Below are 20,371 nucleotides of genomic sequence, written 5' to 3' on the forward strand. Positions count from 1 at the left end.
AAATAAAGGTATTTACACATGTCACCTGCATCCTGTGTATGGATATTTTGTGCATTTCGTATGCTTTATTTTTTAAAATTTCATCACCATTATCCTTTTCATCTGGTCTAAAGAGAGATCAAGAAAGTCTGTTTCCTTAGTCATCTTTGTCATTAGCCACCCCCACTATCCTTCCAGGCGTGAGTTATTAAAGTTGATCTGAAAGAGCAATCTGTTCTAAATGACTGTCCCTGGATCTGCTACGAAACCCTGTAAATACTCTTCATTACTCTGGCGGGGCAGTGTCACATTTCCTTCATGCTACTTTTGTGGCTGACACAAGTTAGGCAGTGAGATTTGGGCTTTGGATGACCCTGGTTGATTGATATAGGAATGGTGCTTCTCCTCAGACAGGTAATCACACGCTTATTTTTCAGTATAATGTTTGAAAATAGGTATTCTGTTTGTAGTTTTTAAAAATGCTTTTATTTTTAAAAAACTAAATAGGTTTTAAAGTCCTCTTTTTTTTAATGTTTTTAGTTTTAGGCAAGCGTTTCAATACCATTTAGATGATTTTTTTTTTAGTATTTAATTGTGTTTCTCAATTTCATTGTATCATTGGGTTTGTATACGACTCTCTATAATCCACTGTACATGTGTTGTTTTGGATGGTCATGAACTTGTTTCTGGTGTGAGTATTAGAAAACACATATGCCTCTGTTTTTTAAAAATAAGACAGAGGAGTGTGTTTTTTTTTCACCTGATACTGGAGATGGATACCTCAATATAAATCTATGAACTTTAAGCAAAACATATTGAAGCTTTGGTTTATGTGAGTGATTTCTTTTAAAGATTTAGAATCTATAGCAATATGGAAAATAGCAAATACAAAAATTCTATATCAATCCACTAGCACAGAACTGCTCGCATGCCTAATCTCCAACTGAAGACTTCCTCTGTCAATAGAACTTCCCGATTCCTTGACATTCCTGTGGATCATCCCAACGTGAGTAAATTGTTTCTGTAGCTGAGTGACTGAATTAAGAAAACAGCTGAAGGCAAGCACAGGATCATGTTCAAACGACAATAAACACAAGTGTTGGATGGGACACTCAACTTTATGGGGAAGGCTTAAGACATGTAACCTTTTATTTGTCACTGTGAAATTTGTTTTTAACTATGTTGGATTTTTTTTTTAAAGTTTTAAAAATTATTCTTTGTACGAGTGAACTCTGGTAAAATCTGAGCTAGTAGGTTTGTGATATAATGTTTATACAATTAACACTGATGATATGCAGGGTAGGGGCTTCTTTACCTAGAAGTAGAAACTAATTTTAAAAATCTAAAAGCTAGAATACGAGTTTGATGTATTGTAAGCAAGGTGTCCATAGTTGCTGAATATTATTTATTTAAAATATTTGTATCCAGCTTTTTCCAAAGAGCTCGAAAAATTCTGTACACTATCTGTATATAAAGTGTTACAGTAAATGAGAAGAGAAAGATTACTGCTATTCAGAAATTCTTTGGCTCTTTCTTCTATAACTCGTTTTTGCATTTTAAGCCTAATTTAATTATTCCTGTTGATTCCTAATTCCACTGCCCAACCGACTCTATTTTATCTTTCAGTATGGTCTCCTCCCACCTCAGTACTATTCTATACCTGGGTGAAAGGTGGGATACCAGATTTATCATGGCACAGTTTGCAAGGAAGTAGAAATATGTTCACTTACAGCGTGTGTAAGCACTTCCCTTTGGAAAATCAAATTGCCACCTGAAATAAAGGTTCCACTTTCCCATGTGCCTACATAAGACCTAGCAGCACTTATATTGATTATGCATCCAGATGTGAGTGGGATAGTGGGGGAAGATCCTCTCTTTAAGTATAAAGAAATGGTTGAAACATCTACGTAAACTGAAAATGCAGAAACACAGTTAAGTACTCCTGAGGTAAACACCAGTACAGGATTAGATAAGAGAGCAAATGAACCTGTACATTGAAGATCTGGATTATTGTGGTAATGAAAATAACCTATCTATATAATTCAGTTCTTCTTCTACCCTTTTCCCTTCTCAGTAATAGTTCTTTTGACCTGGATTATTTAAAATTTTTCCTCAATTTTTTTTTCCATTTTGCATGTGTAAATAAAAGCTCCATAACAACAGGTGTAATGAAACCTCTGATGTGATCACAACAAACAAAGACATTTTATAACTATTCAATATCCTACAGGGAATCGCAAGATGACTGAATAGGTAAACAGATCTCTTACTAAATTCCGTGAGGTCAGGAACTTTGGTAGATTTGGGCATTACATTATACCCTGTACCTGGTACATGATGGACATTAGGTAAATATTTGTTGAATGAATGAATGGAAAGACTCCTACAAGCAGTTGTGTGATTTAATTCAGAAAGCTAGATTTAAACCAATGTATTTCATGCTATCCAATCAAAGAATGATCCTTTTAAAAAATAACCAATGGCATTTATCTGAATTTTCATAACCCAGGCTTCTACCAAGATTGATGATGTTATAGCACTCTTAATCTGTACTAAACCATGGTATTAACTTTTTCTTTCCAAATTCATATTCTGAAAATGTACGAAAATATCAAAGAACCTATACTTTAACAAAGTAGGTTTTTGGGCAGATGTTGGCTTGGTTAAGGATTCTTTTTTTTTTTTTTTTTTTTTATTGATTGGTAGTGCTTGTGAAAGAAGACATCTAGCATAGAACAATATACAAAAAAGTTATTCCAGGTACTAACACATAAATAGGAGTTGTAATATATTATGTTCTATTAGTAATTTTGACTTTTAAATAGTATGAGTATGATTAGTTTTTTCCTGAAGAAGTTTGTTCAAACTAATTTGTTACTGTTTTTTTTCCTGTCCATCTTTTCTGTGATCTCTAATAAACAACTTTTAACGTTAGTTATCTTTTCTGCTTTTGCTCAGCCTTTGGACAAACAGTTCAAAAACGCTCAGCTTCATGTTGGCCATTCATTTTCGTGGCCAAATTTCCTAAAATGTATCAGCAATGAAATGAAAGTAAATTTCCCATTAATTAAAATAAGGCCTTTAAAAATTAAGAAGTTTGATATAGTATTTCAAAAATAATGTCATTTTCTTTGACAGATAAAATGTGATATGATGAATTCAGTGTTAATTTCAAACATAAATCAATAAACAACTTGGCTGTCTAGCTATAAGAGAAATTCTATAAGTAGAAAAACTAATTGACCCCCACCACCCATAGGTGCTGTACTGTTGTGGAATCCCTTTGCTCAGTTTTCTCCTGTCCAATCAGGTGGAATGTTTGACAGGCACATGGTTTATACAGCTCAAAATAACTTGGGACCTGTGAGCTGACAAATGCTCTGGCTCCGGTGGTGACAGGTTGTCCAGCTTCTTACAGCCATCTTCACTGAAACTAAGGTTAACTCCTCACTCTCTATGGACAGCTACTTTCTATTTCCAAGGGCGTGAAGAATTTTCTTTTTCTCCTGTGCTTTCATCTAAAAGTTCTCCTTGGATAATTATCATCACAGTGGAGTGCCTGGGTTGAACATCCTCATCTGAGTCAACTAAAAAAAGAAAGGTAATATTCAGATTTAAGTTCTCAAGTATGTTTTGATAACAGGCACTGACAATGGGAAAGGGGATATTTCAGAGACCTAATTACTGTTGTTTAGAGTAAAACCTAGGATAACCTTCTAATTATGTATAATGGGAAACAAAATTATAGGAAAAATATAGTTTTCTCCATGTAAAGGTTTTGGAGGGGATTCATGAGATTCACAGAAATCACAGCCCACCCGGGTCTTAAGGAAAAATATCTCAACAGAGGAAGTCATGACCTGCTGCGTGTATCATTGGCATTTTCCACACATTAATTTATTAAAATAATGGTGTTTGTGTAGAGAATATGTATGCAATGCCTATTTCCTTTTTAAAGGAAATCAAATCTAAAATAATATGACTCCACAGTGAAAGACTTTCATTTAAAATTTTTTTATCATGTAAGAGGATACGCTCGCTATATTTAGTATTGGGAGATCTGCCTCCTGGATTAATGTACACAACAGCTGCAGAAAGTCTTGCTCAAAGGACATTGCTCTTTCTTTCTCCTTTCTCTCTCTCTCTCTCTCTCTCTCTCTCTCTCTCTCTCTCTCTCTCTCTCTCTCTCTCTCTCTCCCTGTCTCTTTCTCCCTTTTCAACTACATCAGAAAGACACTTGACAATTAGTGGCAAATGTTTGGCCTGATACATTGCTCTATTAGCAGTAATTAAATGCAGATCCTGAATTATATTTTTAAAACTGTATAAGCAAAGAAAAAGAGAACCTGGGTTAATCTGTATTTCTATTCCCCAAAAATGAACATTACAGTAATGATGCTGCGAAATTTTATCTTATCAAAAGATTTTTACTCATACATGTTAAAGAAGCTAGCATCAATCAGTGTGAAAGAAACAAAACAGATATCCTCTTTTCTTTCTCTAAAGTTATTATAATTCAATTACTTTCACATTGGTAATGATGAAATGAATTCTACAAGCTCTAAATTAAAAATCTGTCATAACTTGGGATGGCCGGTTAGCTCAGTTGGTTAGAGCAGGGTGCTAATAACACCAAGGTTGCCAGTTCGCTCCACACATGGGCCACAGTGAGCTGCACCCCCCCCCTTAAAAAGAAAAAAAGTTTTTGTCGTAAATTTTTAGTGTTTCCTTAATAATAACTCTTAAGTTCACATAAAATCCATGATACTTTTCTAGAAAATTGAGAATGTCTATAGCTATAACACATATTTTTAAACAAAAATGAAGATATGCTGCCTGACACATGATTTAACAACAAGCAAAATATTTAACATCAAGGCCAGCCCAGGAAACTTGAAATATATATACACTATACTTACTCTATCAAGAGACAAAATTATAAACATTACAGAATCTTATAATAATGGACTGTGAAACAAACAGCTGGACACTATCCAAATTCTGGAAGTTTGTCTCAATTCCCACTTACAGAATATGCCTAATGCTACTGGAACTGATAATAATGTGTTAAAACCCCAATGTTCCATATAATTTAGAATACAGACTCAAGTGCATGTTTCTATTACAATTGACTTACAAAGGCACACATTTAGTGGAATAGACTCAGAACTGCAATTCATGGACACGAGAAACTGAATGAGTTTTCATCCAGGCAGGGTTTTGGAATTCATAGAGATGGTTTTTCAGATTTACTTTTGAAGAAATGAGACAGCAGGTAAGTCAGATTTTATTGTGAAAGGTCTTTAATGAACTAAGGTTAGTATATAGAAAGGTGAGAGTTTTTAAATTTAAAATTTTCAACACTTAACTCCTATATGTAAAAGGAGTAATGAACTTAGCTCACTAACCTTAAAACATAAGATGAATCATATTGCTAACCCCAGAATAATTAGTTTTCTTCATTGACATTGAGATTTGACAAAAGCATTACTTGGCTCAAGATATTATTGCCCATAACCAGACAAGAAAGTGAAAAGATTTTCTTAACTAATTGCCTCTGCTAAGAGATAAATAAAAATCAAGTACCATGGAGATATTTTCTTACATTTCTATGGTGTTTCATAGTTAACAAAGAGCTTTTTTTTAAAATTAAAATTTATCGGGGTGATAATAATTAGTCAAGTTACATAGATTTCAGGTGTACAATTCTGTAATACATCATCTATATATTACATTGTATGTTCACCACCCAGAGTCAATTCTCCTTCCATCACCATATATTTGAAACAAAGAGCTTTTAAAACTACTGGAAGCATGGCGCTTTTGCCTGAAGAGAACAACCCAAGTAAAGATAGAATGGTCTGGTTAGAAATTTAAGAACCTGTTTTCAGCAGATACATTTTTGGTGGGCACAAATGTTGGTGTGACTATACCTGCAGTCACTAAAGAGTCCTTAGAGCTCATGTACAATCAGAGTCACCTTCACAAGCTCTCTACAGGCTGCACGCTAAATAGACCCCGACTTGCACTCCGCACTCTGGGAGGGGCCCGCAGAGCTTTCCCACCAACTGCTTGAACTAGAACCAGATCTTGAAGTCCTGATCCTCTTTGGGACACTGGCTCCTCTCCCAATCTAGAAAATGTATTATGAAAAAAAAAAAAAAAGAAAGAAAATGTATTATGTTAATTTAATTAAGGAAGTTATCTTTTTTGCAAATCCTTAGTCACCAAAATAAATGACACAAACATTAAGGGACCTAGGAAGGATGAAAATATTAAATATTTTTTCTTATTTGAAATGAATCGAGTTCATGGGGGTTGACAAAGATTTCTGACTTGGGATTTCCTATATAACATCTAAGTTTATCATGAATGGTGAGATCTTGAGAGTGATATAAAACCTCTCAAGCCTGTCATTTTTGTGACTACCACCAAACACTTTTTTGGTCCCAGATTCCTGAAGTCTTTTTGCTTGTCTTCTATTAACCTTTCTATGGGTCGCAGAATTTACTTTTATTTCTTTGCTATCTTTCAGATTAAATACTAACTTTGGGCTCTGGCTTCAACATCATTTACACTAATGATTTCCTACATGTTTATCTTCTTCTGTATATGAAAACATACATAGTCTGTTTCATAGTAGCCAATCTCCTTTCTCAACCACTCAAACTAAATCTTTACTTTCTTTCCTACCTTCTTACTTTACCAATTTGATTAAAACAATAATAAGAGAATGGCTAACCCACCTTTGACCTATTATCTAAAAATCTTCTAAAAAATTTTTAAATCCCTGCCCTTTAAGGAATATTCCTAAACAGATTCTACTAATTCTCCTACGCATCACCTCTGCTCTGTCTCTTTATTTCAATAGTCTCTTCTAATGGATATGTTTGTCTGTATTTGTTTTTATCTGCTGTTTTCCTTCTTTCAAGCTGAAAGAGGAATTAAAATAATGGACTTACATTATTTCCATATTGTTACTGACATATTTCCATATATCTTGGGTTCTTGCGCTGATAATTCAATATATACTAATTTATTAAATTACTAATGCCAGTCACAGCAAACATAGACTGGAAATAGAAATAGAATGGGGATAGGTATTATAACAATAAAGATTTATTTCAAAGTGTATCCCACACGCAGTCAAATTTTAAAAAGGTGATCTGTACCCAACACTCCAGGACTAGTCCCTATGTAATGGGATTTGGTTCTTGGCCCAGCAAGTTTCTCCAAAAGGACTGATTCAAATACTTCTCTTGTGTGACATCATAGGGTATAAAAGGCAAGACACAAAGGTCAATACCAGCACTAAAGAGAGGGAGCAAAGTCTAATTTTGTCGATTATTCTTCCCCTAAAGAACATCCTAGGTATAATAATTACACATCAGCAGAAAAGATTACTTTAAATTTGTGTAGTGTTTTATATTTTTAAAGTGATTTCACAAACAAACCTATGAAGTAAGCAGGGTAGTTCTGTTCATCCTCAGTTTAGAGGTGAGTGACCTCAGAAAGAGGTGAGATCTATCTTTTCCTATTCCATCTCTCTAGAAAAATAATTAAATATTAAGCTATTTTTGTGTTGACCTAACCAGATTTGTTTTCTCATTTAAATATCTAAGGATAAAAAAAAATCTAAGGATACTAGATAGCCAGAAAACATCAGTATTCATGTTTGAATCCAATTTACTTCATAGTAGGTTTTGCCAATTCTCCAGCCAATGCCCCAATTTAAGTATATTATAATCAAAATATGATATTATATGTTATTTCCAACAAGGTCTTCTTAGAGCCTACAGAAGAGTAGTGCTGAGTTCATATGAATTGAGAAATACAGTCATGTACCACTTAACGGGGATACGGTCTGAGAAATGCATAGTTAGGCAATTCCATCCTTGTGCGAACATCACAGAGAGCACTTACACAAACCTGGGTGGGCTAGCCTTCTACATAATTGTATGTGCTATCCTTTATATGACTGGCAGCACACTCGGTTTGTTAACACCAGCATCACCACAAACACAAGAGTAATTGTAGTGTGTGAGCCCTGATCATTGGTTTTTCTTTTCGTAATTCAAGTGCCTGAAGAGCTTTGATTGCCCAGGCATCTACTTCAACTAAGGCTATCTAGAATAAACGCATTGCCAGCCTCAAGGCTAGGTAGAGTCAGGTCACCTCCATCCACTGAGGTGCCTTTGTTTTAGAGATCTTGGTTGATTTTTGGCAATTGACCATTGGGCTACCTGTTTGTTTTCCTCCTCATGCTTTAAATTATGGCTCTTATGTTTTAAATTCACCACTAAGAGTGAGCCTGCAAAACCCTAGCCCTCCAACCTCAGTTCCAGTAAAAGCAGAACCTCAGTCTTCCGCTCACTCTCACTCTGCCGCGTTACCCCACTGTGTGCCCCCTGGCATACTCAGTAAGCTCCAGGGCCTGTAAGTAATAAACTCTTTTTTTTTTCTTCCCCCAAATTTCCTAATGGTTATTGATGAAGTGTGTCTTGTATCATAGCAAGGACTACAAGGGTCTGGTCCAGTTGTCATATTGGTTTAGAAAGGGGAGGAAGTGGGGAAGCTCAAGGGCCCAGGTGAGTCCCCGGGCATTTCCAGCTGATAACATTGCTATCCATAGGCTGAGAAGGCACAAAAAAGATAATGCTTTACACCAGGACTTTACCACATTATGACAGCAATGTGATCACTAGGCGATAGGAATGTTTCGGCTCCATTATAATCTTATTGGACCACCATTGCATATACAGTCATTGACCAAAACGTCATTACGTGGCACATGACTGACTGTATGCCCAAAGATATCAGAATCAAGTTTTGTTTTATGAACCAGACTCTTACATTTTTAGCAATTTTTTAGGGAAGATCCTCTTTTCAGGAAAAATCCTAGGGGAGAAACAGAGATATTTAGCAAAGTAAAGAACACTCAATAAGTTTTCCATGTGCCCAAATTAGTTTACATGATTTCCTAAAGTCTATCTTGATTATTTTGCCACATTAATTGTTTCATTTCCAACCTAGGATGATTTCACCAAAACCATGATATGTTTTTAAGGACAATTACTCATTTGTATTTTGAAAGTGGCATAAAAATCTAAGTTTCCATTTTGTAAGAAGCAAAAAGGAGGAAACAAAAGTTCAGTGTCACTCTGAACACCCCAGATAAATGTCCAAGAGAATTCTTAATTTCCTTTCCTGAAACCTGCTCCTGGCTCATCCCAGCAAATCTTTCCTCCACTCACCTAGGTGCTCGAGCCATAAATATTGAAATCACCCTTGATTCTGCTTTCTCTCGTATCCCACTTTCAACCCATCAGCAAATCATACTGGCTACACTTTCAAAAGGTATCTCAAGTCTAACCATTTTCTCACCATTTCCCACTGATAACCACTCACTGATCCAAGCTACCATGTTCTCTTGTGCAGCATATTGCAATGGTCTCCTAACTGATCTGACTGTTTCCACATTTGCCCCCTTTAACTTGATTCTTTGCATAGCAGCCATGACTGAACTTTTCCAAAACCACGTCATCTGCTTTTCAAAACTCTACAATGGTTTCCCATTCACATGTTTAATAAAATTTGAAGTCCTTCCCATGGTCTGCAAGGCCCTACATGATCTAGCTTTGTACTTCTGTGACTTCTTTTCCTTCTACTCTTATTTTTCACTCACCTCCTGGTACACTGGCTTGACTCAAACACAGCAAATATTCACTTCCCATGGCTTTGACACTTATTTCTTCCTCAGTCAGTAACATTCTTCCCCCTAGGTGGTCACATGGCTAACATCTCCATCAGAAGCTTCTGCATCAGCTTTACCTGAGCTTCCTAGCTAAAATAACATCTCTTCTTTCCTCCCCCATCATCTTTTTTTTTTTTTTTTTTTTTTTTATAGAAGGAGTATCAAGATTTTGCTTTTTTTTTTTTTTAAGATTTTATTGGGGAAGGGGAACAGGACTTTGTTGGGGAACAGCGTGTACTTCCAGGCCTTTTTTCCAAGTCAAGTTGTTGTCCTCTTAGTCTTAGTTTTGGAGGGCGCAGCTCAGCTCCAGGTCCAGTTGCCGTTGCTAGTTGCAGGGGGCACAGCCCACCATCCCTTGCAGGAGTCGAACTGGCGACACTTTGGTTGAGAGCACACGCTCCAACCCACTGAGCCATCCGGGAGCTCAGCAGCAGCTCAGCTCAAGGTGCCATGTTCAATCTTAGTTGCAGGGGGCGGAGCCCACCATCCCTTGCGGGACTTGAGGAGTTGAACCGGCAACCTTGTGGTTGAGAGCCCACTGGCCCATGTGGGAATCGAACCGGCAGCCTTCGGAGTTACGAGCATGGAGCTCTAACCTCCTGAGCCACCGGGCCGGCCCTCCCCCATCATCTTTATTCCCTTTCCCTTCTTTATTTTTCTTCTTAACATTTATATTTTTCCCACTAATTCTAATTCAGCTCCATGAAGGCAGGGACTTTGTCTTTTGTTCATTGCTGAATCCATAGTGCCTAGAACAGCACAGAGTAGATGCTCAATAAATATTTAATGGATGAATAAAGGAAAGCTAGGGTATCCATGATAGCACTTGGGCTTTTTATAAAGTACAAATTTCATAACAAGTTTTTTTTTTTTTTAACATTTATTTTTCTGTATGCAAACACTTTTTTTTTTTTTTAACTTTTATGTAAGTGTGTTTTTCCAGGACCCATCAGCTCCAACTCAAGTAGTTGTTTCAATCTAGTTGTGGAGAGCACAGCTCACAGTGGCCCATGTGGGAATCGAACCCGTAACCAATTGAGCTAACTGGCCCCCCACAGTTTTTAAATTAACACTTGAAAGAGAAAGTGATACATTTTCATTTTTTTTTTGTTGTAGGTAATATTTATCAGTTTAACAATTTATACATGCATTTGCATCTGAGAACTCTCTGAGATGGAGTTGTTATCATCCAATTTGCTACATGAGGATAATTGAGATTCAGATGCATTAAATGACTTTCTCAAGATTGCAAAGTTGGGGTGGCTGGCCACTTAGCACAGTTGGTTAGAGTGTGGTGCTAATAACACAAAGGTGGCCGGTTCCATCCTTGCATGGGCCACTGTGAGCTGTGCCCTCCACAACTAGATTGAAACAACTAACTTGACTTGGAGCTGATGGGTCCTGGAAAAACACACTTAAAATGAATAAAAATTAAAAAAAAAAAAATATATTGCCAAGTTATTTAGTGTTGGAACTGGGATACAAACCCAGGTTTCTGATTATCATCAGAAGTATCATCTGATACTTTTGGTATGAGAACAAAACATAATTCCAGTCATTTTATCCACTATAAATAAATTTGCATTTGAAAGTCCATTTGAAGTTATTTATGTATAAAATATATTTATATTTTTTCTATTTGTCTGTAAGTTTTCTTTGTAAATACGATTTCTATTTATCTATCTTACTTTACTCTGCAATTAAAAAACTGATAAATAGCAATCATTTAGCAGGAAATTTTAATGAACAAAATAATTCAGCAGATATCTATTGATCATCTTCTATGTGCTGTGTATATGTAGAGATGATAGTGTACAAACAAAGTGAGGTAGGGGGGTGGCCGGTTAGCTCAGTTGGTTGGAGCGTGGTGCTAATAACACCAAGATTGCCGTTTCGATCCCCACGTGGGTCACTGTGAGCTGCGCCCTCCTTAAAAAAAAAAAAAAGTGAGGTAGACAGAAAAGTAAATAGGCAACTTTGTTATATTGTAGTAGTGCTGTGTTTGGGGATAAGGACAGTGAGCTTTGGGAGCACATTGGAGAGGAGCCCAACCCAGAGAAAAGAAGAAATCCCAGCGCAATGCCTCAGCCAAGAATGGAAGACCATGCAGAACTTGGCCCAGTAAGGCAGAGAAGGGAGGTGGGGGCAGGGCGCAGCCCAGGCAGACAGAATATTGTACACTTGAAACCTATGTAATTTTACTAACCATTGTCACCCCAATTAATTTTAATTAAAAAAAGAAAAGAATGTGTACAAAGATCTAAAGGCAGCACAGTTTGTTAATGAGACTACATGTATTTCAATGGAATATAGATAGATAATGTTGAATTAACTACAAATCAAAAGTTCAGTTTCTCTTCAAAATTTGTCCTTGAATCAAGTCATTTTACTAGTTGTGCTTCCATTTTTTATCATGGTATGAGGCTACAGTTGTTAAATAATAATAGTAATAATAATAATTACCATTTATTGAATGTTTACCAAATGCCAAGCACATTTAATCATCATTTCAACCTATGAGATGGCTGCTGTTATTATATCTGTTTTATAGAAGAGTAAACTGAGGCTTAAGAAGTTAAGTAACTTGCTTGAGTTTATACAGCTAGGAAGTGTCAGCACTGGGATTTGAATTAGATTTAACTCCAGTCTTAAGTAATAAATGCTACATTAAAACATTAAAGAAATCCTTTACTTTGAAAACCTGAAAGTTTTGTTATCATAGTAATTTCTCATGACCATAAGCATCAGAACAGGCATGTATTTACATATCAATTGGCTTCTGTCATTTAAAAAAGAAAACAAAATAGTTGCAGAGAGCAGTGATTACTTATATGAGTATTTCCTTTTTTATTCCCACCACAAACAAAAACTTCTTGAAAGTTTTTCAACTTAATGTCACCTTTACCTAAATGTTGGTTTTTACTAACATCTTTTGAGTGCCCTAAATTTTAGTGGCTAGCCCTGCTTTAAGAGCTTTTCATTCGTGATGTAATTAATCCTTACTCCCCTGGGAAATAGATATTGTCTGTGTTTTATAGATGAGGAACCCAAAAGTCAAAGAAGTTAAGTAATTTTCTCAAAGTCACACAACTGCTAAGAAATAAAGCCAGAATATGAAAATAGATCTATTCCAAGGCCGATGGTCATTCCATGTTGACTTAATATAAAAGCCATCTTTTTAAAAAAATTTAGACAAAGTTACATTAAAACACAAAATAAAACAATGTCCAATTAATAGAGAGGCCATCCTGACTTATAAAGCCCTTAATTTTCTCCCTCACATTTAAACATATACAGAAACTCAAACTAGGTTAATGAAATAATTTATTTACAAATGAGAAGGATTTTCAATCAGAATAGTAATTAAACTTTCAAATAGGATTTTGTATCTGATTTCATATATCTTTAACTGTTCTTTCTATACAGTTAATGCACAAATGAGACAAATTTTCTTTTAAGATATCAATTATACTTTCATATACTATTTTGTATGTCATTCACTGTTCTACAAAAGTTTAAATAGCCATATAGTTGTTTAATGAGTATATCATAATTTAATTAACTAATTTCTTATTGGACATGATTCTAACTTTTTAATATTATCACCTATACTATGATGAATATTGCTGTAAATACATCTTTGCATTTTTCAATTAATCTTTATTTAAGGCACAACAGACTTCACCCAAACAAGTGGATCCAGTAGTGGCAATCGCAGGCTGTGGCAAGCATGTGGAAAAATATTTTGCTGTAGATGATCTGTTTAGCCATTTCCAATTGCCCTCTCAAGGTCACTGCCTACTTTGCCAATTTAGAGGTTAGTTTTGGATAGCACTCTAAAAGTTTGAGAACTAGGGCGGTTCCTAGGAAGCCTTATTTGTGATATTAAGAGAAGTTATCATACAAGGAAAAGGATGAACTGAAGTAAGTTTTGTCATAGAACCTTAAAACCAGAAAAGATTTAGGAGGTTACTTTCTTCTCAATCTTCCCAGCACAATATTGTGTCTGCTCGCTCGCAGGCCGTGAAAGAATTTACGAGTCAGGTAGAAATACAGAAGGAAGATTTATTAAAGTAAGAGAAAGGTAGGCAAAGTCTGCTGGGAACTATTGCAAACTATTGCGTTGAGTTTTTGTTTGGTCTCAAGTTTTATATTTTCTAACCAGGATGTAAATTGCTTTGGCCAGTAGTGGAAGCCTGTAGTGGAATTTTCCATTGAGTTTGGCTTTGTCTGTTGGGATGGGAGAAGGTGCAGTTAAGCTGGTTATCACAACCTTTGCATTTGTTATGTAGATTTAAATTGGAGCTAGGAGTGGATCCCATACAGATGCAAAACCTCTCCCAAGTCACAGGGCCTGCATGGCAGAATTAAACAGAACCATTGAAACTGCATAGTAAATGTATAGGAAGCAGAATCATTAACATTCGATGGGAAGGAAGTGAAGAAAAGAAAGCTTTCAAAAAGTCCCAAGCTCAATTACACTTATTAAATCAAATTATATCAGAGATCCAAATCTCAAAATAGAATTAGTGCCACCAGTACAATCCCCCGTCTTAACACACAAGGCCCAGCACAAGAATGATAAATACCGTAGTCTTCATTTCCATTACCATCTCTGATTGATTGGTGGTGGCAAGAGTGGAGTGTTAAGAAAGTCATGGTCAATGGGAAGAGTACTGTAATCACCTGCATCTTTTAGGGAGAGAGATGAGTAACCACCTATGGGTTACAAGTTTGCCATCCTTCTAGTAAGTGTGTAAATAAATAAACTAATGTAATATTAATAATATAAAATTGGTTCGCATTACCAAAATCTCTAGTCTAGGGAACTTTGAACTAAAGTTATTGTACCATTTTCTTAAGACTTTAAAATTTATTTACTTATTGTATTGTTAGTTTATTCATTTAATTAAAATTCAAAAGTCAGGAAAAGAGAATGCAGTGAAAAGTGTCCTATCTTGCATCTCATTTCCCTGTCGCCCATAACCCCTCTTCCCTAATGTTAATTTAAGGGATATTTTAAAACCTAGGCTCTAATTCATATCTTTGCAGAAATTAAATTAATTATACCTTATTTGAACAGGCTAAATCATTATAGTTTTCAAGAGCAGACTGAGCCAATAAACAACAAGCCAACCAAAAGCATTTTTTATTTTCATGATCTAGATCAAGTTTGTATTTTCACCAACTATATGAGGTTATGTTTTCAATATCTTTTAATTTCTATTATTTTATTACATTCAGGGTAAAGGGAAGAGGATGCAGAGCAAATCTCTGTGCATGAAAGCATTTTATAAATAAAAGCCTTATACAGATATTATTAAAATAATGTTTAGAAATTGTACTTAATGTCACTATAGTTATAGTATAGCTTTAATAACTGAACTTGTATTTCAAGGATTTAACAAAGTGGTACCACCTATATTTTTATTTTTATTTTCAATAAAATCTCACTCAGTTCCTCTTCATTTTACAACTTGAGAATAATCTTTGTCATTATAATAAATTTTGTAGAAGTATCAAAATTAGGCAATTTTTTATTTCAAGCTTTAAGTTCTTAAAAATACATTGTGCTATAATAAACAGACTTGTTATTCTCTGGAAATGATCCAAACTTCTGATTATTTTTTGACAGCATGCAAGACGACAGCATAGAAGCTTCTACATCCATCTCTCAGCTTCTAAGAGAGAGCTATTTAGCAGAAACTAGACATCGGGGAAACAATGAGAGGAGTCGAGCAGAGCCTTCTTCCAACCCTTTCCATTTTGGTAGTCCTTCTGGAGCTGCTGAAGGTGGAGGAGGTCAAGATGACCTTCCAGATCTTTCAGCCTTTCTGAGCCAAGAAGAATTAGATGAAAGTGTCAATCTGGCAAGATTAGCCATCAATCATGATCCTTTGGAGAAAGGAGATGAAGCTCCAGCTAGAAAATGCCTTTCTTCTGATCAGATGAAACACTCACCTAAATCAAGTTTTGACCCTAACTTCTGCCAGGATAACTCTCGAAGTCCTACCAGCTCTAAAGAGAGCCCCCAGGAGGCAAAAAGGCCACAGTATAGTTCTGAAGCCCAGTCCAAAAAAGTATTCTTAAATAAGGCTGCCGATTTCATTGAAGAGCTGTCCTCCCTTTTCAAAGCCCATAGCTCCAAAAGGATTAGACCTCGTGCCTGCAAAAACCACAAGAGTAAATCGGAATCTCAAAACAAAGTTACGCAGGAAAATAGCTGCAGTTTCTCAGCTCTATCAGAAAGAGAAAGATCTTCTGTTCCTATCCCTATCCCTGCAGATAGTAGGGATAATGAAGTGAATCATGCCCTTGAACAGCAGGAAGCTAAGCGGCGGGAAGCTGAGCAGGCTGCCAGTGAAGCAGCTGCTGGAGACACCACCCCGGGGTCTTCACCTTCATCTTTGTACTATGAAGAACCTCTGGGACAGCCTCCCCGGTTCACTCAAAAGTTACGGAGCAGAGAAGTTCCAGAAGGAAGCAGAGTACAGTTGGATTGCATAGTGGTAGGAATTCCGCCACCTCAAGTAAGGTAAAAATGTCCCATTAGTAATGTTTACTAATTGCTTTCCATCTACCATGATTCTCAGTTTATCTTTTAAGTAAGTGGTTTCAAAAATTCTATACTCCCTTCGAGAAAAATGGAATCTAACGCAGTACAGTCTAATAGAAATTTAATATTAGCCATATATGCAATTTAAAATTGTCTAGTAGCCATATTTTTAAAAAGTAAAAAAAAAACTGGGTGAAATTAATTTTTAAAACATCTATTTAACCAATATTTTAAAAACATCATTTCAACATGTAATCAATATAAACATTATTCATATGATATTTTACATTCTTTTTGTTATAGTGGGGCTTCAAAATCCTACTAAGTTGAATTCTACACTTACCCTCCATTTGACTGCTAAATTTTCCTAGGAAATGCTTAATCTGCATTTAGATTTCATAAAATTTATATTTGAAAGAGTAAATTGACATACACGAGTTGTTTCAAATATACTTAAAAATTCTGTAATTAACTGAACCGAGCATCAGTTTTTTTAAATTTAAATTCATTAAAATTAAATATAATTTCAAATTCAGTTCCTTGGTTGCCCTAGCGATGTGTCAAGTGCCCAGTACCACCTGTGACTAATGACTATGGTATAAGACAGCATAGGTCTATGGAAAGTATTTATGATCCATTCTCAGTGAATACCTGTGGTATTTTTTCAATTTTAAAGAAAGCTAAATAACAGAATAAAAACTGATAGAATAAAGATAGAATAAGGCTGTGGCTAAGATCAATTTAGAGATTCATTTTACAGGTATTATATTTATAATAAATTTTGATATCAGCTGCATGAGTACTATTTTTCCTAATGCCCAAGTCTTTTCCTAATATGACAGATGAGTAGACAGGATATTCATTTTCTATGTGTCTACCAATTAGCTTTTCTATGAAAGCAAATGAAGCTAAAGTTCAGGGCTCCTTATTTGCATAAGCTATACCTAATTTTGTGTTCTAATTTTATTTTATTTTTTGATGTGGCCCTTCCATATTGATGAGCTTCAGGCCCCACAAAATGTGAATCTGGCTGTAGCCCCAGGGTGACATTTGTTACCTCTAATACTATAATGTAATAATATATGAATAAGGTGCTTGAAGCATATTACTTTTATAGAGAATTACTGGTATCCAGAGTCCTGTCAGAGCTACTTTACCTCCCTCACCACCTAATTACTACTAGAATATGACTTCATTACTATTTAACACTTCTTCTAGAAAATATTGCTATTATAGGATGGTAATAGTATTAGTATGAATAATATTTTTAATTATATATGCATATTGACTCAAGGGATTTTAGTCCAAAGACATACTCATATACTGAATTTTGTTTTTCAAAGGCAACATAAACCAATATTAAATATTATTTCTACAATGGCATATACCTAACTATCTGGTTATCCAAATGACCTCCTTGAGAAGCTCTGTTGTTTTACCTTTGTATATTGAGCACCAAACACAGCTTCTGGCCTATAGTATTTACTAGGAAACAATGAGTGAACTAATGCATAAAGAAACAAGAAACTTAGATTTAAAGCAGGAGTGAGAGAGTGGCTTACAATGTAGCAAAGGGTTGGCACTGAACAACACAGGGCAGTGTCTACCCTTCTGTTCTAAGTTTGCCTGATGCCACTCCCTGGGACTCTGGTTAGTAATGCTGGCAAGATGTCATCACAGCACATGATGGATGCCACTCAATGGCACCTGGAGGATCTAAGTAAGCTGGTGAGCACTCAAGTTATGGTATACTCACAGGTTACTTAGATTAGTCTTATATGACCCACTCATTTCTGGGCATAGATCGAACCAACAACAAAAAAATTAGACCAGATCATTTAGGATCCATTCTCCCCATTTCTTGACCATAATAATCTCAGATACAAAAAAGAATTCAGTACTCCTGCAAGAAAACTCAGCCAAGAAGAACTATAAGATTCCATTCTCCCCAAAAAAACAAAGTAATTTGGTGGTCACTCAAAAACTACTTAGTTAACCAGTTATAAATTTAAAAGTGAAAAAAGATACATGAAGCAATACTAATTTTACTTCGGAAGAATTTCATTACTAGTTTGGTGCCGGAAATTAGTAGGTGTTCACTAAATATTTTCTGAAAGAATTACTACTTAATTTAATGACTGCAATTATATTAAGAAAAAGTTTAGAATTTTCCAGATAGACTATTAGCTGTCATTATTTTCCTAAATATAGAATTTACGTAACTCTAACCAGAAAGCAAATATTTATTTAGCTTTTACTATGTGCTCAGCACTGTGATCAGTGTAGTGACAGAGACAATGTACATATAAAATGTGTCTCTGTCCTCAAGGACCTTGCTATCCAATTACAGAAATCATCCTAATTTTATAGTACAAACCATAAGGACTATCAGGCTTCAGAGAAGGAATGGAGGACTAGAAAAGTCAAAGAAGGCTTCAGAGACGTAAGGGGGTTTTAGTTAAACCCTGAAGAGTAAGAAGGATTTAGGTAGAAATTTATTCATTCATTCATTCATTCATTCATTCAACAAATACCTATTGAGTTACTAAAGTGATTTGCCAGGAATACAAAACAATTGTGAGTTATTGGAAGTCAGGGACCTTGTTTTAAACCAAGTCTAAAACTATTCTAGGAGGGTAGCTCAACCAGACAAACATGGAATCAAAACATTACAATATTGTTTAATAAGGGCTATAATAGAGTATGTATAGCATGCAATGACGACTCAAAGGAAGATGTGATTACTTTGCCTGGAGTTCAGGATAAAAGAAGAGTTAACACCAGAGGTACCACTTTAATTTGAGGAGACCAAGGGTAGAAGAGCCAAGAAAGCGCAAAGGCATGGAGACAAATTTTCAGGGAACTGCAAGTACTTGCTTATGTGAAGGACATGGAGTAACAGGTGAGAAAAGATGAGGGGAAGATTGAAGACGTAGGCAGAGGGATGGGTTGTTTTAGGCCAGGTCAACTCAATACATTCTTATGAAGGTCCAGATGCTGAAATTGTAATAATATTTTTATGTGACAGGGAGGAGACTGACCTAACAGGAAAGAAGAGTAGAGCCAGATGATTTTGAAGAGCCTTGAAAAGAAAGTAGAATAGTTCAAAACCAACTGGAAACCGTTTAAGGTTGTGTACAGGGAAGTAGCAATAATAGAGGGAGAATTTAAGTAGAATTAATCTGGAAGAATGAGTTAGACCGGAAATGAATGGAGCCATGAGGCACTTGGGAAGCTGTGGAGGGTATCCCAGGTATTAAATACTCTGATGGGCCTGAGGTGGGGGCAGTGGGAAAGCAGAGAAAAGATGTGAGTGAGCAATATTTAGGAGGAAAGAAATCAAGCTGAATTTGGTGACTGACTAGCTCGGAAGGATGAATAAAAAAATTTACTCCACAAGTTTGCAGCTGGGAACCTGAGAGAACGATGGGGTCACTGGCAAAGACTGAGAAAATGGAAGAGGTGGATGACTTGAGTGTGACGGGATGAAGGGACCATATCCAACAGGCTGTCGGAAATCCAGGGCTGAAGGTCAAATGAGAAGGCAGTGGAACTGGGGACAGTCCAAGGAATGACATGGACACTGGGAAAAGTTTGACACAATATCTCTGTAATTACAAAGAGACTAAAAATACAGGTAATACTGGGAACTAACTTCTAGTAGTGCTAGACCAGAGCAGTGTTTTCCAACCTTCTTTTAGCAATAACGCCTCCTCCCACTTTTCTCTCACAATAAATCTGTTACATGTTACCTAACACATGCTTTACACACACGCTTTTTCTAAAAGATAAAATTAGTGCTTTTAAGATTGAAGAGGGTTGGGTACAAAGAGCCTGCAGCCCTACCTGCTTGCTCACCACAGAAACTCCTAAGACATCTCCATAGAACCCAGGAGCAGATTTTAATCCAGAGAATTCCTTTAAAAATTCATTAAAATAATTGTGAAACATATTGGGTTGCCATATAGGAATACCACAGTCAATAAGAGAAGTATCCTTTTTGCTATTTTTGTAAGAAATGTAAGTATTCCTGGGAACTGAGGTCTAACCTTGTTTCTATGTGTTCCTGTGTGCATTCAGTA

At 35.8% G+C, this 20,371-nt stretch overlaps 1 protein-coding gene across 3 annotated transcripts in view; it reads left to right on the plus strand.

The window, feature by feature from the left end:
* The first annotated feature begins 264 nt into the window (after positions 1-264).
* MYPN (myopalladin) overlaps positions 265-20,371 on the plus strand; it is an 88,374-nt gene continuing 68,267 nt past the window's right edge. Inside the window, exons 1-3 of one of the 3 annotated variants that reach the window (XM_033131060.1) lie at positions 265-393; positions 893-985; positions 15,369-16,268. In XM_033131060.1, coding sequence (XP_032986951.1) covers positions 15,370-16,268 — 899 coding nt within the window. In that variant the 5' untranslated portion in view covers positions 265-393; positions 893-985; position 15,369. Of the gene's footprint in view, positions 394-892; positions 986-3,091; positions 3,581-15,368; positions 16,269-20,371 lie in introns of those variants that run through there. The other 2 variants (XM_033131059.1, XM_033131061.1) reach the window with 2 other exon arrangements.

This window comes from Rhinolophus ferrumequinum, chromosome 16, assembly GCF_004115265.2.
Source record: "Rhinolophus ferrumequinum isolate MPI-CBG mRhiFer1 chromosome 16, mRhiFer1_v1.p, whole genome shotgun sequence".
In the NCBI taxonomy this organism is placed as follows: domain Eukaryota; kingdom Metazoa; phylum Chordata; class Mammalia; order Chiroptera; family Rhinolophidae; genus Rhinolophus; species Rhinolophus ferrumequinum.